The following is a 26853-nucleotide window of genomic DNA, read 5'->3' on the forward strand; positions in this document are numbered from 1 at the left end:
GAATTTCCTTTGAAATAACAAGAGGCACCTCTGCTTAGGTTTTAGCTAATCCTAGTAGTTGTACTTTATGGTCTATTTCCCCTTTAACTAAGATTTGGTTGAGTAACGAAACTTGGTTGTAGTTACAATTTAACTCCCTCTCTTTCTGTCTCCTAGATCGATAAAGAATTGGATAGGTAGCATCAGTGTTATAGATAGTTTTTTTGACATCATTTTTGGACAAAAGTTTATTTTTCAAATGCATTCTAATTACTGTAACAATAATTAAATTTGTCAATAAATTCAGAACAAAAAAACTAAAGAAAAAATAAATTAAACATTTTAAAAAGTTTCAAATTTAGGATGAACCAAAATTAAAATATTTGCTGTTTGATAATATCTTAACAAAGAAGTTTCTAAAGTGCAAAAGAAACTTTGTCTGGAGAGCCTGGCACTTTTACCAAGATAACTTTTAAACTAAATTATGTAAAACTAGCTGAAGGGCCCGGCGCTGGCCGTGGGGAGAAAATAAAAATTTTAAAAAAGTTTGAAAATTTTTTTTGTGATTTTTTTTTAGCATGAAACACCCTCTGGCCACCACTGAGTTTCCACAAAAAGTTTCAGCCCATTCGGTCCAGCCATTTGGCCGGCTATAGGCAACATATATATGGATGTCTTGTTTTATTATATAGGTAGATAGTATAAATGATTGTTATTAAAAGAATTTCACATTTCCATTCAGAACACATAAGATTACATTGAAAAAATGTAAATCCAATTTCAAACAATATTTCTTTAGAATTGTGAACCCTCCCTTTAAAACTGACCGGCCTAGGTAGAGTGGGTTGTATTCATCTTGGGCTAGTAAACAGCTAGACACCAAGAACAGTATCCATCCTGCACAAATATAGGTTTTAATTTAAGGGAGGAGTAAAAATTGCGCGAAGCACATTTCTCCTGAGAATTTTCAAGGGGAAACACGGGATTAGTGTTGTTTTTTCATTTATAGAGGGTATATATACAAAAGGGGGGAAGGCCAGGGGGGCTCTGCAATCTCCTAAAGGAGGCTTGGGCATGGGGCATTCCTCCCCTTGCTCTCTCGTGTAATGATCCTATAGGTGTTATTCCTAAACGTTTCTTCCATGGGTTCCTTCTTCTCAACTTCATGGGCTTATTTTCATTTCTTTATTTACGAACCATATGGATACTGTACACTTTCTAATTTTCTAATCCCTAGATCTTTGCAACCTGAAATTGTGTAAACCTTTGATATTTCTATCTATTACTATTTGATCTATTTATTCTTAGTTTGAATACAGGTCTATACATTCTACAACATTTATAGGATTGAAATTATTTGGGGATTAGAAAGCTGGAGTTTGATGTGAGTAATCAGTTTCTTTACTCAAAACCTCACCCTAGCCTAGCTGATAGCTCCTTCCTTGCCCTTTGTGACTGCACACTGTTATAGTGTACAGTCAATGTTTGAATTTTAACAAAGAAAACGTTATAATAAAATGTCAAGGTGGGTTAAATACATACTTGCACTAGGCAACAAGCAACAAATCAAGGTAAACAGAGGGGGGAGGGTTTGAAGAAGGTAAAGAGGAGGAGGGGGTTGTATGGGTGGAGTTATAAAGAGTTAACTACGATGGGGAATGCTGCAGTTTAGAATAGAGGAGAATTAAAGATTAAAGATTAAAGAATAAAGATTAAAGATTAAGGATTAAAGATTAAAGATTGAAGATAAAAGATTAAAGATTAAAGATTAAAGATTGAAGATTAATGATTAAATATTGAAGATTAAAGATTAAAGATTAAAGATTGAAGATTAAAGATTGAAGATTAAAGATTAAAGTTTACCTTGCAAAAATCTCATCTTGTTCAAGGAGTTGATTCTGTGTACACTGTATATCTGCAGTTGCGGGATTTAATCTAAAAAAAAATTAATAATAATATAATAATAATTAATATTTCAGAATTATAATGAAAATTGTAATCGTTCTCAATCTTGATGCATTAACTTAAAGTGTAGCTTATGATTTAAAAATTATTATGATTTTTTCAAAAAAAATCATTTACAAAAATTCAGGATGGTCATAAAATTGTATACTAGTGTCAACCTGTGCAATATTTTACATTTTTTGTGTGTAAAAATTCGGTATCGAAAATAACAAAATTTGTAAAGGCAACATTTAAATATATACAAATTTTTTATTGATATTATTTTTTAGTAGTTATTATAAACTGCCAATACCCGAGAAAAAAAAGACGACTCGCTAATCACACTTTTTTTGCTCCCCCTGTATATGAATTAATAATGAATGTCGATCTAAGTGGAATTGAAATGAATTAAAATACTATATTTCTGTTGCTTACGCTGAAAAAAAATTTGTTTATTATTCCTTTGTTTTTGAGATAAACTTATTTTTTATAAACATAAAATACACTGAACCCCTAAACAATAAGTTCAAAGTTTAAAGCATAACCCCCCTTTTTGTAGGATAATCAGGGGGAAAAATAAAATAAAAAATTCTACATGCGCAAATTATATTCATTTCTTAAAAAAAAGGGGGCTGAGATTTTCAGGAAGGTTTACGGCCTCATAGCTGTTAACTCCAAAAAGAACTGAATGATTGCAAATATTCTAAAATGGCACAATGCAAATCTGTGCAAATGTTCCGTATTGAGACGCCCAACCTGTTTGAGTTGCAAAAAAACAAGTATTTTTATAATTGCATCTCATGAATGCGGGTCACGTCCACATAGAGATGGGCATCGTATTTGAGAACTAACAGAATTTTGTGAACGAACAGAATTTTGTAAACGAACAAAATGTTTGAGAACGAACGGTGTCGTTAAGAAAATTCGTTCAAATGAACTTAAAAAAACGAACGAATTTTCTAAAAGATAAAAAAACACTAGTTTTTTACTGGATGAACGATTTTACTGAACGATCGTTCAGTGAGAAAACGAACGAAATAAATGAAAAATGAACGAACATTTTGAAAACGAACGAAATAATATTTTTACGATTGAAAAAAAGCTAACAAAATGGGACGTTCACAAACGATAAACGAAGGAAATGAAAGAGCTGAACGCGCCATCCCTACTTGCATAGCGTTGATTGCGAATCATGTTTGCCTTTCTGATTTGTAAATTGAGTTTTTAAAGGGATTGTTTACCCTTTTCCTCATATTACTGCATTAACAAATCTAGGTCTATCTGACAGCTTTTTGATCAAAACTTTTAGCAACAATGTCTCTCTCCTTTTTTCTTCATGAAGCAATAGATTCATAAACGTCGATTTAAGGATTGCTAAACATTCAAAAATTTCTGATTGATTTTTTTATCACCCTGTGACAAACACATAATTCTATGCTCTATATTATTTTCAAAATTCCCACTTAAGAATCAAATAAATAATCCAAGCCATACATACAATTACAGTCAAAATGACAGTCACGGACAAATAATATCAATGTCATTATCAACTTGTCAAGCCACTCAGGGAAGTAAACACTAAACAGGCGGAGGATCACCCTTTTTCTACAGGGTGGGAGGAGGGTTACCTTTTTTTCTACAGGGTGGGAGGAGAGTTACCTTTTTTTTCAAGGGGTGGGAGGAGGGTTACCCTTTTTTTCTACAGGGTGGGAGGAGAATTACCTTTTTTTTCAAGGGGTGGGAGGAGGGTTACCCTTTTTTTCTANAATCCCATGGTGTGTTCTATTAAAATTTCCCAATCCCATGGTGTGTTCTATTAAAATTTCCCAATCCCATGGTGTGTTCTATGAAAATTTCCCAATCCCATGGTGTTTTCTATTAAAATTTCGAAGAAATGCATGTCTACCGTCTAATATATATAATTTGCACACTCATCACAAAACAATAGTTTTGCTAAAAATCTATCATAATCAATCCTTCCTTAATTATCTAATTTTCTGTCCTGCTTCACAAGAGATTGATGTATTAGTGCTTTAATTGATAAGTAATGACACAATTTTGATAATGGATGACAACTTTTTTGTACAAAATAAGAAAAAAAAATTCGTAAGAATTCGTAAAAGAAAGAATTAGTAAAGAAAAAAAATAATAAAAATAAATAAAACATTTTGATAAACTTTCTTTTACGAATTCTTAAGAATTTTTTTTTCTTATTTTGTACAAAAAAGTTGTCATCCATTATCAAAATTGTGTCATTACTTATCAATTATATATATAAATATATATAACTGACCATATTTTGTCATTTTAAACAGTTTTATTAGATTCTAAATAGTTTAATGAGTCTGATACAAAGCGATATAAACGGCAAACTTTTGTTCTGTTATTTTGTTCTGAGCAATTACCCGATTAAATGTGTGAAAGGTCAAACAGTTTTCAATTCTTTTTATTCAGTGATGACCAGAAAACTCTGGAATAGGAAGACAACTTTAAGACTCAATTTATGACTATAAATAGTCCAATAAACATAATTGATACACCACTTGTGCAGTGTAAAATAACCCAATTCACTTAACAAGCGATTTTAATAAGTTACTAGTAAACCTATATTTGCTTTATAAAGACATTAATTACATTAATTATATTGCCTTAATGTCGTCCACTTACTCTACAGTTTTCTTGTTATCACTGTATCAAACACCTTTTTAATCTTTTTCAAAAATAAAAAATAAATAGATAAACTGAAAAAACAATATACAGAATTATTCAACTTGTTTATAAAAGTAAAAAACTGACCTGGAGCTGTAATATCCCTCCAGACACCCTGTAGTATATATACACACCTCTGGGTTCAGAGATGTTAACGCTACTGCAGATACTGGTTCGGAAAACCTAACCTTTAAATCCATCTTGTCCACGCGTATATATATGTATATATATATAAAAACATATATATATATATATTCACATACATATATATATACATATATATATATATATATATAATACATATACTTATAATATTCAACGGAGAAAAATTAGATGTGAAATCAAGTTGTTTAAAACCTGACGGTGATCAAAGAAATCTCTTAAAAGAAATTGATTCTTTGGCGTAAACTTAAATTTTCTAATCCCTGTATCTTTGCATTTTTAACCTAAGGGTGTAAACCATTGATATATTTCACATAGTGGGATGCAAATTTATGAGGATTAGGAATTCAGAGTTTTTGGCTTAAAGACACAATTTCTTTCTATAAGACTTACACAATCTTAGGATTGCTAATTCCGAATTTATCTTACAATTGAGTCTAACTGTACTAAGGGGGATGTGGGCCGTGTGTTTGTGTGTGTGGGGGGGGGGGGGGTCTGGGCTACGACTTTTCTTAAAAATCAAAATTAAAGGGGTAGAATGTCTCTGCACTCTCTCCTGGGGCTCCAAATTTTTCCAGGGCCCCGGAAAATTTGGAGTCCCAGAAAGGAGGGCGGTGTCTTCCCTATCTCCCACCATGAGCGCGGCAGGCCCGGGTTACTAGGATTTTGGAAAGGGACAATTTTTTGACACAATTATTATAGAAAAACTTGCATTTGTTGACTCAAATGTAATATACTGGATCTTAGGGCGCGATCGCGTCCATATTTTATTTTAACTTTGAATTGTGGCTTTATCTGTGAGCATCTTCTCTTTGTACAGTGTAATAAAAAAACATTGAAATTAAAAGTTTTTCGCGCATTTTCAAAATTTTACAGAAATAAAAATCCTGTAAACGAAAACTTTTAAATTTCGAACTTCATAAACCTTCCCTAGGGTCACGCAAGGTTCCACAAAAAAATTGGGCCCGATAGGATCAGCTGTTTTGACGTTTTTTGGATACAAACAGACAGACAAGCCAAATTTTTCCATAGATTTCATTAATTGCAGACATTTGTGCACTGTATTTCCACGTCCGAAAAATGAAATGCCTCATAAGGATTCTGATTTAAAAAGGCAGTTTAGTAAACTCGAGTAATTAATGATTTCTCTCTCAAAGGAAGTTGAGTCCAAACTGTACGTATAACGGCAACGCGTACACTGCATGCACAATGAATGACAAATTATCGTTCATGATCAGGAAGGAAACGAGAGTTCCTAAGGTATCTGCAGGGTCGTTTACCGACAACTTACTAATTTTAAGGAACTCTGGATGGAAACGACCCTGCATACGCTTTTCATTCCTTACAGGAACGATATTAAAGCACTGTACAATATGCGTCAGACTCAGAACAGTTACAGAACTAAAACAAGGTTAAGCTAAGGCGCGCAACTAGACATTTGGTTAGGGGGGGGGGGGCTATAGGGGGAAATATTTAGCACGAAGCGCGAAAATTTTTTTGCCCCCCCCCTCTAAACATTTTTAGGGGGGGGGGGGCAAGGAAAATGCGTGTTATACTTAAACAATTATAAACTAATCTTACCTTAACCGGATATTCAGTAATTCAACACATCTGATATGCAATTAAAAAAAAAATCTAAGGGGAGGTGAGGCGTTTCCATAGCACCCATCCTGCAGGGGGGCCTGGACCCACAGCACCCTTGTACACGCCTATTTCTAAAACTTTTGATAAATTTTAAAAGGTTTTAATTTTATAAGTTTTGGACTAGAATAAATCAAATTCGTCGGACATTTTATATCTTTCTTTCTCGCATCTATAACAATTTCCCGGGAAATCGCGGCATCTCGAAAATGTTTAACGAATTAGAGAATTAAAAGATCCATATACAGAGGTCTAAACATTTGTTTTGAGAAACTCGGAAAGTATGCACATATCATGCAGATCTATTTGCAGTACAGATATCTTTTATTCGATCTCGACTCTTTCATTTCCTGATCATTGCCCATACCCTGCAGGAATAACAACTTTCATACAGGGATCAGCATTGATCCTCAAATTTAAAAGTGCCTTATTGGATATCGAGGCAATTAAGATCGTTCTAGATTTGATAAATTTAAGTTGATCAATGCATAAGTTTCTACCTCAGAAAGCGCAGTATTTGGCTAGTGTACAGTGTGAACAGAGCCCAAAACTTAAGAAAGGGTATCGTTATGAAAACCAGTTTTAAAACCCGGGTTTTAGGAATGGGTGGATATCGATATTTTTGTTATGAAATATTTGTTTCTTCCTATTCTCCATTTTTCTCGAATCTCTCAAATAAAAATCTACAAAATGTTAAGACCCCAAAAAGGAAACTCAAGGGTTTCGTTGAACGATACTCTTTTAAATTTCGGGCTCTGTGTACTCTGTTGCGTACATGTGTACACATTCCTGTTCTTAATGTTTAACAAAACTTTTGTTACAAAAGTCATTTGCCATCACGCTCCGGTCCGATACGGTGTTAGAAGCCAACACTTAAAGTGTCACGCGAGACACACAATTTTAAGATGATTGAGTGATTTTTTTTTGAGCACGGAGTCCGAAATTTAAAGAGTATCGTTGAACGAAACTCCCGAGTTTCCTTTGTTGGGTCTTAACATTATACAGTTGTAGATTTTGATTTGAAAGATTCGAATAAAATGGAGAATATAAACAAACTTAATAAATAAATATTTTATTAGAAAAATATTGACATTCACAAAACTGGGTGATTTCCTAATATATGTGTAAGGAAGTTGCCATAACACCTGTTCCTCCTGTTTAAACCATAGAGATAAAAAAGTGAAATTTCTTCTTCAAACTTCAAACATGAATTATCAAAATAAATCACAGGGTTAACAAGCCACGTCAAAACTGGGGCGACGAGGGTGAAAATGTATACAAGAAAGATTCATTATTCTAGGAGTTTTATAGACAGAACATTTTTTTAATCATTATGAATAGTTTTTTTGGGTCGGTCCTGTATACGATTTTTGGACCCCCTCCCCCCCCTCCTATCAATTTTGTACATGACCATTTATTTTTCAGCAAATTTATTATTATTTATTTTTTTGTTATTTAGAGTTAGGTTAGGTTAAGATACTTTCTGGGCCGAGCGCTGCGGCTAGGATGGGCTAGGGGGCCGAGCGCTGCGGCCACGGGTTAGGTTAGTTAAGACACTTTCTTTTGTTATTTAGGGTTAGGTTAAGGTTAAGATACTTTCTGGGCCGAGCGCTGCGGCTACGGGTTAGGTTAAGTTAAGACACTTCCTGTCATACCCATGTACAAAATTGATAGGGGCTGGGGGTCCAAAAATCGCATACTAGGAAATTACCGTTTTTTTTTTATTAAAATGTAACATTTAACTTCCAACATTTGTTTTATGTTGTTAAATTGCTTTTATTAAAATTTGTAATATATATTATATCCTATAAAACAAATAAAAAATAGTAAAATGATCCTTAAAACATTCTTCCTGTTTGCATCGTGTTTGGAACATTTTCAGTAAGAATTAAATTTTAGTGAAAGGACCAAAAATGTTTAGAATAAAAGTTGGCTTTTTATTCTTTGTAAAAAGTTCACCCTGGAAGAAAATGTCTGCAAAAAATACCCAAATTCTAACCAACTGAAGTCACATCACTACCCAGTACCCGCGGCCCCCCTTTCACTAAAATACTTAATTTTGCTATTTCTGTCTAAGGATTAAATGAAAAGAAAGGAATTCTGGATCAGGAATACTTTCTGTAACAAGTCCTCCAATCTGGGATTGCTGCGCTCGGCCCCCAGTCTATTATATCGGCCTCAAGACAAATTTATTACACGCTAAACGTAAAATATGATTTAGATACGTTGATTAAAGATTCTTCTTTTCTGCTTTGGTATCTACTAAAATTATTTAATTCTAATGAATTTCAGGTGAAACATGCTAAGGTTTTGGCATTTTCTTCCCTTCTACCTTTCTGCAACATTAGGTATTTGTATAATTAAACAGTGATCTCTGTCTGTTAAAGGGAGTGTTCGCAAAAAATGAAAGGGGATATAGGCTCAAACGGCGAAAAATAATCGCTTTTGATCGCTACTAATCTTCTATCTGTTGCGTCTATATGAGGTGAACAATTTTTAAAAAACTACTCATACCGAAGAACGTCGCGTCCATACAAAATCAGATTTTATGAACAGAAATGAATGTTGAAATTCTTTCCGAATATGTATGATAATTGTAGCGATTAAAAGTGCTTATTTTTCGCGGTAAGCCTATACCCACTTTCAATTTTCGCGAACACTCCCTTTAATATTTACGATCATTCATGATAAACCCCTTGATCAATTTAATTTTGATTGAGAAACTGACATGCCCAAGGTTCTTAGCTTGGTTTAACAAATTTAAGTTTATCGACTTAAAGAAACATATCACTCGCTGGATTTCTAAGCTTATGACAAATACAATACATATAATCTGTTTTTTAAATAAGTAGATTTTGTACATTTATTTAAATTTATCATTGACTATAAAACTGAGGATTAAATGTCGTCTTTGCATTTTTTACTCTAAAAATATCACAGCTTGTGTCTAACAAATTGATGAAGATATTCGATATTTTAAGACAATTTTGATTTATTAAATAAATGGAAGTTTGTACAAATTTTGCAATAATAAAAATGGTAGACCACATTTTGAGAACTCCAAGAGCAAGCGTTTTCATTATAAGATGTTTAAACTGGAATAATTATATTCTTGAAAAATTTTTGAATTTATCGAAGACCATATAAAAAATACCTACTTGAAATCTGGCTCCCATTGCCTTGTTTAGGATACGGTATACCTGATTTACCACCTACTGCAGTTCCTACCAATCTCGGACCCGTCTTCAGTCATCAGTAAGATATTTGAAAACTTGGAGTTAAATTTCTTCAAGCGTAATTTCAAGTGAACCTCCATGCAAAGAGGGCAATGCCCGATTTACAACGGTACCCTTGTAACCTTAATCAAGTCAATAATGTGGAAGATACCGTCGTTTTTCTGAAAAGTTTTTAATTCTAAATAATTTCTCTCTTACTTCCACTAAGCAAGAAATGCGCAATTCATATTTGCAGAGAAACCGCAAATTAGAATTAACAGTTAAAAGAATAAAGAATCTAAAACATGAATATCTAGTTCATACTTGATTAGACTAAGGTTTCAAGGGTACCGTTGTAAATCGGAGAGGTCCCTCTGACAGTTAATTGAAACTACACTTTGTATGACAACGAAATATTCTTATTTGATGAATTTAAGACCTGAAGATGTTTCTGTGGACCTTGATAAAGATGTTCTTTTGCTTTGTCAGGCTGACGGAGATCCTCAACCGTCAATTACATGGGAAAAGGTAGATCATGCAGAATTAATGCTTTTTGTTAAAAATGAATTTAAGAATTTATCGAATCATCTCGAAATTATAACTAAGTAAATTTTTTTATATTTTATATCTCTTTTGACACATACTTTAGGAAAGTTTCTAGCTCAAAATCATTAAATTTTCCTCCAAAGCCGAATTTCAGTATTTAAACCATGAATTTATTTTCGATATACTAAAGGGAGTGTCTGGCTACTGGCTAGGCATGGTAAATGAGTTAAGAATGCTGTATTGTTGAGAAACATTTTAGGATTCATTTGAAACCCATTAGACGTTCCTACATCCCGATTATCAAAATCATCCCAACGAAATAAACAATCTATGAGTACTTTAAAGATTGCATTTGCGCTCTTGCTGAACAAATATGCACCGTAAAATCGTTTCAAATGAATCCTAAAAATTTCTGTACAAAGCTGCATTCTCAGCTTAAGTACCATGTCTTGTCAGACACTCCCTGAAAAGATTCATCTTTATTAACAAAATGATACTTCACCTTTATTTTAAAATTAATTACTCTCCCTATTAGTTTGAGAATGGTTGGATGTCCTTGATACCATCAAATAGATCAGAGGTTCTAACGAACGGAAGTTTACAGCTGAATAAATTGAAGGAGGAGGATGAGGCCTACTACCGGTAAATTAGAGTCAACTTATTCAGATTATAAATGTCGTCGTCCCAATTTGAAAAATATTATTATTACCAAGACTATAAATTAATTTCATGTTTTTTCTTTCTGAAACCCCTGAAAACAGATTTCACTAACTCGGGGGAGGGGGGGGGGGGGCTGAACTCCCATAGCACTCCCCATGAATACGCCCCTGATTCTAAATACTGTTGATCTTTGTCCCAGAAACTTCTTTAAATACGCTCATTTGTTTCTATTTATGGCCTCACCATTAAATAAAATGATTTTCTCATCATAATTGTCTTTGTCTTAATTTATTGTATAATTTTTTGTGTGCGAAATAAACTTTAATAATAATAATTATTTATCAGTCTATCAAAAAATTTCCTTCTAGAATTATAAATTATTCGACAAAATATTGTTAATCAGTTTGTCGCAGTTTTGGAAATTTTTTTTGTTTAATGTCATATTTATCCCTAAATTATTCCCTGTGCACGTCATCATATTTTTAGAAAAGATGATCTTCATGAAAAACAGACTTTTTATAAGAATAAATAAATCCACTTAAATTTTAGGTGTTTGGCAGTCACAGATCAATTTGAAGTGAAGTCATCGATTGCTTTCCTTGAGGTTAGATTTAGAAACTTTTAAAAAGTAATTTTCGTTATGGAACTTTTTTGTCTTATAAAGCATTTCATTTTTATAACTGAGTTTTTATTAGAATTATTTCATTTTTAGAATAACTTAATTTTTAGAATCATTTAGTTTGTAGAATTAATTTATTATCAGAATCATTTTATTTTTAGAAACATCTAATTTATAGAATCATTTGTCTTTAGAATAATTATTTTTATAAATAATTTCATTCAAGGATCAATTTCAGTTTCAGAATTTTTGATTTTTAAATAATTTTCTTTAACAATATTTTATTTTCTAGAACCAATCAATTTTAAGAATTTAATTTTTTTTTTCGGATTTTTTTTTAGTTCAAGAGCTATTCATGTTATGACTTTAAATAAACATCGACTATAATATCACATCAATTGTAAAGTTTTCACTTAACTTTAACTTGTAAAGTTAATTTAGAAACTAATAATAAACTATTTGCTTCATGATAACATAAAATGCACACGGTTGTTTTAATGTCGTCTTCGTAATCCGAGTTGGTATCACTGTGTTTAACTTCTTTAACCCTATAAAGGTTGGGGGCTCTGAATCTATGTATAGCCTCCCCATAGAAAAAGGCCTTAGAGAATAAGTATAGGGTTGAAATGCTTGATCTTAGCCCAATTTTTCATGGCCAGCTCAAAAAAAAATTAAAGACCGATAACTTTAATAATTTGGATTCTAGGGAGGGTGGAAAAAATGGCTGAAAAGGGTCAAAAAAAAACAATTTGTTATAAACAAATGTAAATCAATCAATCTACATGCATTTTTCAAGTGTTTTTCAAAAATATAGTCTAGATCTGTAGCTCTAGTCACAAAAAAGTAATGGGATATTTTAGATTTTTTTTTCACAGACTGGACTTTTTTCCTCCCTGTACAGTGTACACTACCCTATGAATTAAAAAAAATATTTTTAACAGAAAATCCTTTAAATTACTATTCATTAAACTTAACAAAATAACACGGGGATAGTGTCAAAAATAGAGTTCTAGGATGAAAAAAAAAATACAGGGGGGGGGCGCCCGCCCCCGCCCCCAGCCTGTTTAGGGTTAACTACCATGTATGCTTTTAACATACTTTTAAAACATTTTTAAAATTTTAATTAAAATTTTTATGCTTTAATTGTTCAGGTGAATACTCCTCAGCAGCGAATGAGGTAAAACCAAGTATTAACCTTGTTATAATATTATTATTATTATTATAATATTTTGGTAAATTAGTATAAATATTAGGTTTCCTTTTTTTCTTACTTCTACTCCTATTTTGATGGATTTTCTTACTTCTACTCCCACTTTGATTGGATTTTCTTACTTCTACTCTCACTTTGATGTATTTTCTTACTTCTACTCTCACTTTGATGGATTTTCTTACTTCGACTCTCACTTTGATGGATTTCCTTACTTATACTCTCACTTTGATGGATTTTCTTACTTGTACTCCCACTTTGATGGGTTTTCTTACTTCTACTCTCATTTTGAAGGATTTTCTTACTTCTAATCTCATTTTGATGGATTTTCTTACTTCTACTCTCACTTAAATGGATTTTCTTACTTCTGATCTCATTTTGATGGATTTTCTTACTTCTACTCTCACTTTGATGGATTTTCTTACTTGTACTCCACTTTGATTGATTAAGATTTAAATTAATTTCTCTTGTAGGGGTAGACTTGATCAAGATCTTTCCAGGGTTACCAGCTTTGTTGAAATATGTTCAGGTAATTTAATGAGGACAAAAAAGCTGAACTTAAAAAATTAAGATTTTACGACTAAACCTTCTTACAAATCTAAAAATTGGGCCCAGTGTTACATGAGAAAATCTAAGATAATTTTTTGTGATAACACTTTTTAGAGATTTATTATTTACCTACAATATAGGATGTAGAAAGAATGAAAAGTTGTTGACTTTATTTAATTATTTTGTATTTAATCCTATAAAATAAGTTAGTTGGTTTCTATCTAGTTAGAAAAAGAGAGGATGTTAAACATTTTTTTTTGTAAAAAATCTTGGCCCTTGATTGATAGTGTACTGTCTGCATAGTGTGCGCTGTACTGTCTGCAGGGTGGCCAAAATGTACGGATTGTACGGATTGATTTTTTAACCCTAAAATTGTACGGATTGTACGGATTGTACGGATTTGTTTTCAAATTGTACGGATTGTACGGATTTTTATCCTGGAAAATACACCGTTTTTTTTTTAATTTTCACTCATTTCAGCAAATTTTTCATGAAAATAAGAATAAAAATTCTCGTCAAAATGAAGTTAGTTTAACTTATTTGCTGCATTCTAAATAATATTAACCAGTATCCAGTATCATGCACCTAGTATCATGTACCCAGTATTTAGTTTGTATATATGTATAAAGCCAATTTTTTACAGATTGATTCTTGCTGAAGAAGTTTAAAACCTCTTACATGAACTGAACACAAAAGACAATGAATGAAAAATTGAATTTTAATGTTTTTTTTTCAAAAATGGGATTTTTTTCGAAAATTGTACTGATTGTACAGATTTTTAAAAAAATGTACGGATTTTTAAAAAAATGTACGGATTGGTTTAAAAAAATGTACGGATTGTACGGATTTAAAAAAAAAAAATTGTACGGATTGTACGGATTGTTTTTCGAAAATTGTACGGATTGTACGGATTTCTTCTGAAAATGTACGGATTTTTGTACGGATGTGTTCAAAAAAGTTTTGGCCACCCTGTGTCTGTACAGTGTACAGACAGTGCACTACTGTACACTCTTATAGCAGGTACAAATACATTCTACTGAAATCCACAAAGTTAAATTACTTTTCTACTTCGCTAGTGAAGAAAAGTTTAAGAATGTGATATAAATGACTGTCTTAGCAGGTTTCAGCAGAAGTTCTCGTCTTATTTATAACATAAGGATCAGAATTTTTTAGAATGCTTTAGAAATAAATAAACTGTTTCAGATGATGCACGTTCCTCTGTCAGAAAGGCTTATACAATGACCCACAAGCGATTATTTAGTGATAAGTAAGTGATTTGTTTAAGACTTTCCACTGAGAGGATAGGAGGAAAATATCGACATTTTCTTTGTCGTAGTACACATTGATCTCTTTATATATAGTCTGAATGCTCACACTACAACTTAAAGTTAGCCCGATACTTCGAATTGACCGGGGTTTTTTATGATTTTCAATTTTTTCTTCTTCCAACTAGGATTTGTAGCTCGCGACAGGGCCGCAGGCGGCTTACAATATATTGCTCCCGAAGGGTGCCAACATTAAGAAAATTCTGATTAAATATTTTTTAAGCCGTTGTTTCTGACAAACATTATTAACCCACGTTGGTAACTAAGGTTGGGTGTTATGTTTATTTTCCGTTCCTTGGGATAAAGATAAGAAACATCTTTAGAAATTCAAGTATGGAAACCGTCTCAATTTTGTTGTTACTTAAACATTGTATTTAGGTCCTATGCCATGAGTAGATATAGATATCCTCCACAACATCTTAGAGGACTAGCTCTAGCAGGGGAAACACATTATAGGTAATAATTATTTAACTTTACCAAGGGTTACCAAGACCAATTTTGCTTAAAAAACATCAAGAGCGCTGCGAGGGATGTTTTGATGGCAAATTTGTCAAGGAATCCTAGAGCTAAGTAAAATTTTTAATTTCCCGAAAATTTTATCGCCTTTCGTGATGAAAATGCGCAATTTTTTTCCTGAACTTTGCAGATTGGGTGGTTATTTTGACAACCGACTTGTGATTTCACCAACAGAGGGAGGTTTAGTTACTGAACGTCGTTACAAAACGAAAATTAGAACAATTAAGTAAAACAACGACACGATTTGCGAAGTTCTCGTGAAAAACTCGAGCATTTTCATCTCACGAGTCACAACGGTAAAATTGTGAACAATTATTTTTTCAGAAAATAAAAAATTTTACCTATTCCACTCTACCAATTTTGGTCTTGGGAGTTTTGATAAAGTTAAATCAAAACTAGGAGCTTACTAGACACAAAGTTGTTTAAGTAATTTTGTACAAATTTAACCTTTTCTGATGTTTAGATTAATGTGTCTTGTATTTGCACTTATAGTTTTTAAATAATAAATATCAGTCAGTATTCATTCCTGGCAATGTATTTTTTCTGAAAATTTTTAGTTTTCAGTGATCGCTAATTTATGATTTACACCGGGAATATTGAGCAATTTTGTCCTCATGTTCTTCACAGGAAATTGATTATCTTTTACAATCCACATTGTGTGTACTGTAGACTGTTAAGAGTGTAGATCATTATTTTTCTATCGGATCATTTTATTAGTTTCTCTCATTTCAGAGCTCTGGATATCGTGTATGCATCCAAGGAGAGCCGTCAATATTCATTCGATAAAATGCTGAATGAAGATAATATGTATTCGATAGGTCAGTAGGACAAAATTATTTCACAAATTGTTTTCAGACTTAACATTTTGCTAGCCTTTATTTGGGAGGCTGGGGTGAGAAAATGATATTTTTTTTTAATAAGCACAACAAAATAACTAAACATACAGAATTTCAAATAAAGAGAAAGTTTTCAAGGTTTTTATGATTTTGTTTACGTTAATTCCTTCTCAATTAACAAATACTCAACTAGCGTTTTACATCCAACTTTTACAAGGTTTCAAAAATTTTACTTTTATATAAATTTTTTAGAGGAAGAAACTGGGTGTAAAGATTTTCGACGATCAATCAGCTGTGAGGATGTGTGTTTTAATAAAAGGTGAGTACTGACAAACCCAAAATTACGAGTCTAAGAAATTGTAGAAATGATATTTTTGAATATATGAAATGTTTTGTTATATTCACTAATAAACAGAATTTGATTCAAGCTGATTAAAGTTTAGGTAGTCATGAAAGGCACATTCTTTTAATATCTCAGGTACAGAACTTTTGATGGGTCCTGTAACAATTTGAAAAACCCTGTCTGGGGATCTGCATCCTTCTTCTACAGGCGCCTCCTTGACCCCCATTACGCGGATGGATATGGAACCCCTGTTGGTAAATCATTAAATTTCAAATCTAAATAATTGTGAAAATAAAAAAATTAAAAATTTTATTGTATATGGGAAAGAACGAATCGATTGTATTATAGTCCTTGCTATTTTTAATTCCATCTAATGATTCATTCTATGAATTCTTTTAAGTATTAACTGTTTAATAAAAATTATGTGTAAGGATTACGAAATTAGGTTTTGCGAGCACTTCTGTGTTTATCATGATTCACAATAATTTTATTTAATATTTTTTTTTGTGGATGTTAAGCATTAAAGGGACTGTAAGCATCAAATATAACGTGAACAATAATATGCCCTATTCACAACGGTACCTTTAAAACATTTATCTGCTAATTTATGTAGAAAATATTGTCGTTTTCATCCAAGTTTTAAAGTGTTTTAAGTGATATTTAATTCATTTTTGAACAGAAAGCTTTTAAGGGTACCGTTGTGAATCTGTATTTGCATAAGTGGTCACTTGAATATACATTTACAGTCCCTTTAAGCATTATTGGTCATGTTATATTTGAACGATATAGATTTTAATTAATTTCAGGAGCCAACCCATACTTCACATCAAATGGTTTTTATTTACCAAATGCAAGGACAGTCAGTCACAAACTGCTTTGTTCAACATCGGCAAGTTTTGTAAAATGTTTTTAATTTAGAAAATTAAAGGGAGTGACCGGCTATGTAAGGTAGTTGAACTGAGTATGCAGTGTTGGGGAAAACTTTTTTTTTGCATTCATTAAAGACATATTAAACTTTTTAAAGATCTGTAAATCCTGAGTTTGAGCGCAAATTCGACGTTCAAAACTCCTGATTTGGGGGTGGATACGTTCAAAACTCCGACTTTGTGGGTGGATACGTTTTCAGAATTAGTTATTTTAATTATTAAATAACGACAACGAAAAATAAAGTAGACGGTTAGGAAAATATTTCTCGAAAGAAACTTGTCAATAAATCATGCTAAAATCGATTATTTCGTTTTCATTATTTTATTGAATTTCTTATCTTCTTTGAATTTATTCTCAGATTTCTTCAAATTCTTCAAATGTCGTCTTTTCAATAATATTCCAGAAGCTCTTTGTGAATAATGAGAAACCAGAATAATGAGAAAATAGAAACTAATAATTGAACAGGATTACTTATTTTCGATGATAAGATTAATTTTTATTTCTCAACATGTTCCTATACATGACTTCTGTAGTTTATTGTAGAACTTTTTTACATTTTATGTCGTTGTTATTTAATAATTTTAAAAAATTAATTCTGAAAACTTATCCACCCCCAAAGTCGGAGTTTTGAACGTCGAATTTGCATTCAAACTCAGAATTTACATATCTTTAAAAAGTTTAATATGTCTCAAATGAATCTGAAAGAAGTTTTCCAAAACACTGCATACTCAGTTCAACTACCTTATATATAATATATGTTGTTGATGTTTAAATTAAATTAGATTAAACCATTAAATTTTTTCCCAAATAGATTCACCTTTATTTAAGTTAAAAGAAGACCCTGGGATGACACTGCTATTGATGCAATGGGGTCAGTTTGTGGATCATGACCTGGATCTGGCATTGGCAAGTACTAGCAAGGTTTCCTATTCTACAGGTAAGGTTTTCAATTAAAGGTCGTCATTAACAATTTTTAATAATAAAAAAATCCACCATTTTTTCTCCCGTTGAAAGCCGAACCCCCAACTTATTTTTTTTCCATTGAACCCTTGAAAGGAATTTGTTGTCAATCGTTCATGGTAATGTTAGGATTCTAAATAATTTGTTCGGAAATGTTTTGCTTGGAAAAAAACTTTTTTGGAATCAGTTGGATCAATGCATAGATTAATTAAACAGATAGGACACTAGATGTCGTCTTCTCAAGATTTGGATGAAACTCGTAAGAGATTCAGGGATTCAGCACATTCACCTTAACTGTAAATGCCACAGTGAATATCAAGTCTAAGGGATTCAGGAATTCAGGGATTCAGCACATTGGCCTAAACTGTAAATGTTGTAACAGTGGATATCAAGTCTAAGCGTTGTAGAATGTAGATTAGCACTATATTTAACAAGTTTTCTGAGGCATAAACTTTTGGATGGACTATATTTGATCTTAAGGCTTAATTTTGATATCTTATCTAGGAGACCAAATTTAAAGAATTTGAGGCAGGTTTGGTCCTGATAGAACTGTGTACCGTCGGTCGGGATATCGAACAGGGATCATATTAATCTGAAACTTAAAGTTGGAAATGAATGTTTGATCCCTCGCTGATCTTGCCAGAGCTGAAAACTTTAGATTGAGATATCCTTAATCACTATCACTTAATCTGATTCTACAATGTACACACTTATGATTTTCTTCTTATAATCCTCTTTAGGATATTTCTACTGTATAAAAGTTAAGTTTGATAACAATTACAGATACATTGCTTCATCGTTTGGACTAGTATCCATTGTGTTAAAGCCAGCTGTTCACAAGCCGGCTTTCAGAGTATTTAAACAAATATAAATTTGATAATGTTCATATGAAATTATTAAAAAACATATTTTAGGACTATTGTCATTTTGAACGTTAGTCTTAACAAACATTAATCCAAAACTTGCATTCGTTCAATCGATGTTTAGTTGACAATGTGACACGCTGATTGGGTAAATTTTAAATTTATTTCTTGGATATCGAATGCGTTTTTAAAATAATCTTGGGTTTAGTAAAACCAGGAGTTTAAGCAGTAATCTTGATATCCACCATTCTATAAAGTTTTAGCTCAGACTACATTGTTGCGCACAATGTGCTGGGTCGACTTTACACTGGTTTGTCCAGTCTGGAATGCATGTACAGTACATGTCATGCCTACTCGGATCATGCAACTTTTAGAGTGGGGTGTACAAGATGTACAGCAAAAGTTTTGATATAAAATCAATTAAGGTGAGGCCTGTGATAAAACCTGTGACTACTCTCCACCCTGTTTTGGAATTAAAGTAGATGATTCTGATATTAAAGTAAAGAATCAGTGTATTCCTTTTATTCGTAACAGTGCTGCATGCAACTCAGGTAAACGTTAGGAAGGGGGGTGGGGGGTTCGAAAATAAATGATCTAAACTAATTTTTACTCTGAAAATTTGATGTGATGCTGAAGTTATGCGTGAGCCGTCGGTATTTTGGCTCAAATACACAGATCAAGGTGAAAATGTTTGATCGGAAGTCAATGACCTTCATTGACCTCAATATGATCCAGCAAAGATCAAAACTCACTAAGTCAAAATCAAATTCATCGAAATCTAGATCCGTGAACGTAGGATCAAAATAGGAGACATCCTTCATAATTTCAGCACCATATCTTAATTGTTAATCTAAAAAATTTGTATTCATCAGTAGTCGATTTGCACTGTCCAATTAGACATTTAAAAGAATATACATTGCCAAACATTTTTGGAAGTTTTAAGGGAAACTTTGAGGATGGAGAAATTAAGTTGCTTTTTATGTGTGATTTTGGTACACCAGTTAATTCACAACCCCTTCTTGCTGGTCATTATCTTACAAATCCATGGATTTAGAAACTAAAACTGCTTATCTACACGTGCATGCTCGGGACCAAATCAATTCTCTCAACTCATTCTTGGATCTTTCTCAGGTAGTCTTAAGTTTTTCAAAAGAATACTATTCTGAAAACAAAGTTAAAAAAAAGATTTAAATTTTACAGGAGCCAACGACGTAATTTAAACATAAAGACCCTCATTTTAAGATCAACAATTAGGAAGATATCGTCGTTTTTCTATTTGGAAAAGTAATACACTTTATCTGTAATTTATCTGTTACTCCCTGCATAAATCCGTAATATATGTCACTCATCCTGGATCAGTCGCGACTTGAAGAGTAGTGTCGTCGCAGATATCCCTCTCTTTAAATGAAGGGTCACTTGAAATTACACTTAGTCTCTTGAGGTTTGAACATAATTTTACTGTCTTCGTCGTATAATCGATGTTGGCTTCTTTATGAGTGGCAAGTTGCCATGGTGTCAGTTTGCCATGTCACAACTTGCCAGGCGGCTCTTTGCCATGTGACATCATGCCATGTGACAAAGTTGCCAGGTAACTTCGCCGGCTGTCTTCTGTGCAAGTTGACAAATTTTCCATTAGACAATTTTGCCAGTTGGCACTGACATGTGTACAAAGTTTTGAAGGTAAACTTTGCCAGGGGACGACTTTCACTATTGAACCTTTTCCCAGATGACCATTTTGCCAGTTGACCATTTTGCCAGTTGACCATTTTCCTAGTTGACCATTTTCCTAGTTGACCATTTTGCCAGTTGACCATTTTGCCAGTTGACCATTTTCCTAGTTGACCATTTTCCTAGTAGACCATTTTCCAAGTTGACCATTTTCCTAGTTGACCATTTTGGCCGTTGACCATTTTCCTAGTTGACCATTTTCCTAGTTGACCATTTTCCTAGTTGACCATTTTCCTAGTTGACCATATTCCTAGTTGACAATTTTGGCAGTTGACCATTTTGGCAGTTGACCATTTTGCCAGTTGACCATTTTAATAGTTGACCATTTTGCCAGTTGACCATTTTACCAGTTGACCATTTTACTAGTTGACCATTTTACCAGTTGACCATTTTACCAGTTGACCATTTTGCCAGTTGACCATTTTCCTGGTTGACCATTTTCCTGGTTGACCATTTTGCAGTGTTTCGGATCCGGATCCGGTCGGATCCGTATCATTTGGTCGGATTCCGTATCATTTGGTCGGATCCGGATCCGGATCCGTATCAGGAAACGTTGATATGGATCCGGGTAGCGCTAAAAATTAACCAAAACCATGGAATAAATAAATCAAAATGGTTCGTAAATGTATTATTTACATGACGAAAATTTTTCAAAATTATCTTTAATAATTTAATGTTTACATTTATATAATAGTAATGACGACATTTTTAACTTTAGGATTACAATAGTTTATAAATTATAACCTTGCAGAACATTTAATAGGGAAAATCCGATTCACAGAATCAAAAGTTACCTCGGATTCGGATCCGAATCTGTAACAGAATCCGGATCCGGATCGATCATCATGGATGCGGATCCGCAGATCCGGATCCGGATCCGAATCAAAATGATATGGATCCGAAACACTGCCATTTTGGCAGTTGATTATTTTGGCAGTTGACCATTTTCCTAGTTGACCATTTTCCTAGTTGACCATTTTCCTAGTTGACCATATTCCTAGTTGACCATTTTGGCAGTTGACCATTTTGCCAGTTGACCATTTTAATAGTTGACCATTTTGGCAGTTGACTATTTTCCCAGTTGACCATTTTGCCAGTTGTCCATTTTGCTAGCCGACCATGTTGCGAGCTGACCATGTTGCCAGCTGACCATTTTGCCAGCTGACCATTTTGCAGCTGACCATGTTGCCTGAGCTGAAAACTTTAGAATGGGATATCCTTAATCCTGATCGGATAATTAATCTGGAGATTAAAAATGAGAGGAAAACAAGCAATATTTAATCTCGAGATTAAGAAAAAGAGTGGATTAAGCATTAATCCCGATATCCACCATTCTAAAGTTTTCAGCTCAGCTCACCATTTTGCCAGCTCACCAACTTGATCACATGGTAAAATTGTTACATGGTAAAGTACCACCTGGCAAATTGTTGGTGTGAATTAGATACCTGGCAACTTGCCACTGGCAAAGAACCTAGCTTTGTATAATCGTATATTTCAAAACTAGATGACTGGCAACTCGTCACTGGCAAAGTACCTACATCGTTTAATCGTATATTTCAACACTGAAGACACATCGTATCTCAATTTTGATTTCTTCCAATTTTTCAAACAGAAGGAACGCACAAGCATGTTAACAAAGTGAATTTGTCAAGTGTCTATTTGTTCACTGTAAATATAAAATTTGTAGAAACGTTTGCCAGTATTGGAAGCATTATTAAGAAAAATTAATCTTCTTTGTATGGATATGAACACCGACCAATGTAATAGTTTTAACTGGATAGATTATTAACTATATGTTTTAAGGTTTATGGGTCTGATGATCATCTAGCCAAGTTGCTCCATAACCCTGCGACGGGTCGAATGATTGGAGAAACGGAAAAGTGTGAGAATCCGGAAATTGGAGAACTCCTTCCTACTCATATTGATCAACTAGAGCAGGAGTGCATGTAAGTGTCTTGGCTTATTAAGTTTTTTAAACTGGATCAATTTTTATTTCTTTTTGAATAACTTGATTGGATAAAGACTTTTTCGAATAACTTGATTGGATAAAGACTTTTTTTGAATAACTTGATTGGACAAAGACTTTTTCGAATAACTTGATTGGATAAAGACTTCTTTTGTGTGAGAGACTGTCAAAAATTCTAAATTTTTGTAATAGCTGGATTGAATGAAGATTTTAGTGAACAAATCGTGATTTTTGGTTTGAGAGTTTATTGAACTCTGATTTTTGATTGAAGTGTAAGATATCTAGATCCAAGATGACGTAATGATAACTCCACTCAAAGTCTAATTAGAATCTAAATGACACTATCTCTCGCCAAACTACTGGCTCTCTATCCTTATCCTAAACTCAAGGCTCTATATACGTCTGTGTTAAATGACGAATCTCATTGAACTAATTTATTTTATATACAGGTGAACGAAACTGACCGGGCTAGCCCGGCAGGGTCAACATACAGATAATTAAGATATATATATTACTAGCATGGATAACATAGATACCATTACACATTGATACAGAATATATTTTAGAAGGACTGAATTAGATCTTGATCTTCAGTCAAATGTCTTGACATATCCTGATTTCTAATCGAAAACTCAAATAAAATCTTGATTATAAGTAAGAACTGGATCAGATCTTGATATAAGGTTCGAGAACCGGATAAAATCTTGATTTTAAGTTTAAGAACCGGATCAAATCTTGATTTAAGGTTCAAGAACCGGATCAAATCTTGATTTTAAGTTTAAGAACCTGATCAAATCTTGATTTTAGCCGAAGAACCGGATCAAACCTTGACTGTTTTGTGGCTGGAGACCCCCGAGCCAATGAGAACCTTGGATTAATGGGACTTCACACCCTACTAGTCAGGGAGCATAACAGAGTGGTGGAAAAACTGCGGTAAGTGTCATATGTCTTAATAAAATATGATTTTAATCGCTTTTACGCAGCATTTTAAAGATAAAGATAGATTTTAAGTCTCAATTTATTCCCATGTTTTCAACACTAATAATATTGTTCTGAAGTTTCACGACAATGTCTCTTTTCTCTATTTATACAAACTGTTCAGATTTGCTGCAAACATAATTGATCTAAATTTTAAAAAATCAGTTCAGTTAAAATACTTTTAAATTAAGTAAAACTAAATTGTAATTTAAAGATTGCATTAATTCTGCTACAGTAGTCTCCATTAATATGTGGAAGAGGAAGACGACATTCTGATGGAAAATCAACATATTAAGTGAACTTGATCTTCCATTATAAAGAAGCAAAATTATACCCCCCAGATCCGTGCACACTGCACAGTGTGCACGGATCAGGCTTGTGTTTAATTATTAAATACCAAAAAGTTTTTATTTTATTCCAATGATTTTTGGTGACTACTGAAAAAATCCACAATTATACATTTTTCATTTATCCCTTTTCTTGTCCCATCTGCATTATCTGTGGAAATATTATCAAATATTTTTTTTAAAGAAAGCTGAATCCGATGTGGGATGGTGAACGGTTATACCAGGAAGCTAGAAAAATTACTGGAGCTATCTATCAACGACTTACCTTCTATATCTGGTTACCACTGGTCCTAGGTAAATTATTCATTTTTAGGGTTTGTCAACCTTATTTAAAACGACTTTTTGAGACTAAGATTGTCCCGCCCGTTGGGGCCTGAAAATCCCCCGGAAACCATATATTTTACTGACCTAGGTGGGGGGAACGTACAGGTTCTACATAAGTTTGCGCAAGTAGTAACATTTTTAACATTTAACATTTTTAAGGGGTCTTTTCGCTGAATTGGTGTCATTCTACGAACTACAAAATGTATTAAGATAAATATGAACAGCTTACTTATTCTTAATCAGAAAAAAAACTTTCATTGTTGCCGTTTTGAATCAGACATAAAAATAAAATGGAGGTTTATACTTGAAATTATGTTGACAGATCCTTCAAGCAGAAAATAGATTGTTCTATTTAATTAATCTTCTTTTTCTTCAATGAATTATTGAGAAATGTTATGTTCTAGGCGAAAAGTTTGATACACTAGTTGGTTGGGAGTATCGGGGCTATGATGAGCATGCAGATGCAACAATATCGAACGAATTCGCCACAGCTGCATTCAGATTTGGACATGGAACTGTTAACAGTAAAGTCTTTCTATATCACTCATATAATGATGAACATCCAGGTAACCATTTTTATTTCTTTCTACTATCGTTCAGTAAAATCATTCGTATAATAAAATCGTTCTTTCAATAAAATAGTTTGTTCAGTAAAAAACTATCGGTTTTTAAAAGTTCATTCCAAAGAATCGTTCGTTCAGTAAAAACACGATGGTTTTAAGCCAAATCTTCTGTAAACTTTTCGATGAGTAAAAATCAGTAGTTTTTTTAAAAGTTCTTGTGAACGATTTAAAACCTCTGTGTTTGTTTTTCGTTCTTAGCAAAAAATTTCGTTCGTTCTCAAAAATTACTTTTGTCAAAAAACGATGCCCATTTCTCCCTGTAAACCATATTTATAACTTAGAAATGTTCTCCTTCAATGATGTTACCTTTAACCCTGACATGCTCTGCTCTAAAGGCCTGGATTCTATTACTCGAGGAATACTGCGAACTCCTGCTAAAGTAAGTGTATTTTTATACCTGCATTTCTGTTCATTAAGGGTTCCATTTTAAGAGCAATACAGCGTCAGGGATCTTTTTTGTGAAGTTAAAAACTAACAACTAAATGATTACAATGATAAAAATTATAAGCTATTTTTTATTTAAGAGTTGTTTTATTTTTATCTCTTGAGAACGACTGAAATAATGCCAAGAAATGTATGCCAAATCTATCAAAGTTAAACTCAAAGAGAATAGAATATATTAGAGTGGAATTTACTAGGAAAAAGTGTAAAACGGCCATTTTGTTGTACTGTTTCCATACTGCAGGTGTACTTCACATATTTGTGTTATAAAACCTTTTGGGCCCTGGAACATCATTTTATAGAAAATCTAAAATTAATATTAAAAGAAAACCAAATTATGAAATAGGCTGGTTTCACATTTGACCAATGATCATTTTACATAGACTCTATGGCTTTCACTTTACAAACGATGATTTTCTGTTATAACTATAAATCAATTGATGTTTTTTATTCACCTAATTCATTTTATAAAGTTTATTTAACAGCTTTAAAAAACTCGTAATTGAAATGGATAGTCTAGGGAACATATTTTATTAATGTACTCTACTGCATATAATTTGTGAAAATTTACATGGTTTGTACACTTAGAACTCCCTTTCAGGCTGAAAGAGACTGAAATAATTCATACCGAGAGACTGTCTAAATTCCCCTCTAATATATATTCTATTCTCTTTGGTTAAATTAGATATTGTTAGAATTTAATTTAGAATTTAGATTCTCTAAAATAGAAGTTGTTAACTTTTTCTTTCTAAAATCTTGACAATTATGGAGCAGTGCATAAAGATATTTTTTTAGATGCAGAATAGCGGAGACCCTGTGTCTCATGTTCTCTGTCGATCTCTTTTCGAGGTGATTAAGTTCACAATCTTTTTTAATAAAATTTTATTTATTTTAAAATGTGAATTTTTAAAGCTTTTGTGTTTTAATCCTTTTTTTTAACTTTATTTAATCCAGAAATTGCATAAAAATTGTTAAAACATCCTCTGAAAGCAAAAAAAAAGAAGAAAAAAGGAAATTTTATGTTTCTAGATTGATGACCATCCCCCGGTAGATCTTTCTGCTCTGAATATCCAGCGTGGTCGGGATCATGGACTAGCTCCTTATATTCATTATGTTCATTATTGTGGGAACAAGCATATCAAGAGCTTCAGAGATCTGTTAAAATTAATCTCGGTAATTCTTATTTATCTGGGGTTTTCTTGGCTTACAAAACAACTAAGGATTCTTTGATTAAGCTCTGATTAAAAATAAATTTATATCCAGATACTTGTTTTACTGAAGGACCTAATTTCAATTCAGATTTATGAAATTATTGAAATTAAAGTTGTGTTTGAAAGTATTGAATGCGGTTTAAATGAACTGGGTTCATCACCTGCAAGTTCCGTGTTGTTATAATAACTAACCCCTTACCTGTATTAACATATTAACCAATGGGTACAGTCAGG

The 26853-nt window shown here is 32.7% G+C and overlaps 1 protein-coding gene and 1 long non-coding RNA gene across 2 annotated transcripts; one reads left to right on the top strand and one right to left on the bottom strand.

The window, feature by feature from the left end:
* Positions 1–558: 558 nt before the first annotated feature.
* Positions 559–4825, bottom strand: LOC111716692 (uncharacterized). The gene is made up of 3 exons (XR_002768569.1): positions 4720–4825; positions 1843–1914; positions 559–876 (listed from the first exon to the last, which is right to left on the bottom strand). It is a non-coding gene; the product is annotated as an uncharacterized LOC111716692 (long non-coding RNA).
* A 2407-nt stretch (positions 4826–7232) lies between these two features.
* Positions 7233–26581, top strand: LOC111716691 (uncharacterized; the record flags this gene model as incomplete). Its single annotated transcript, XM_023492170.1, is given in 24 exon segments — positions 7233–7291; positions 8728–8783; positions 9624–9690; positions 10088–10178; positions 10732–10838; positions 11406–11460; positions 12627–12652; positions 13156–13211; positions 14435–14498; positions 14935–15012; positions 15805–15890; positions 16161–16227; positions 16387–16505; positions 17058–17140; positions 18007–18115; positions 19427–19552; positions 20056–20132; positions 22533–22675; positions 23503–23628; positions 24205–24314; positions 24749–24910; positions 25249–25346; positions 26204–26257; positions 26438–26581. Coding segments are annotated over 23 exon segments (2097 nt in total), but the record flags the coding sequence as incomplete, so codon positions are not given.
* Positions 26582–26853: the final 272 nt, after the last annotated feature.

Source organism: Eurytemora carolleeae, unplaced genomic scaffold, assembly GCF_000591075.1.
Source record: "Eurytemora carolleeae unplaced genomic scaffold, Eaff_2.0 scaffold2161, whole genome shotgun sequence".
NCBI classification, from domain to species: Eukaryota; Metazoa; Arthropoda; class Copepoda; order Calanoida; family Temoridae; genus Eurytemora; species Eurytemora carolleeae.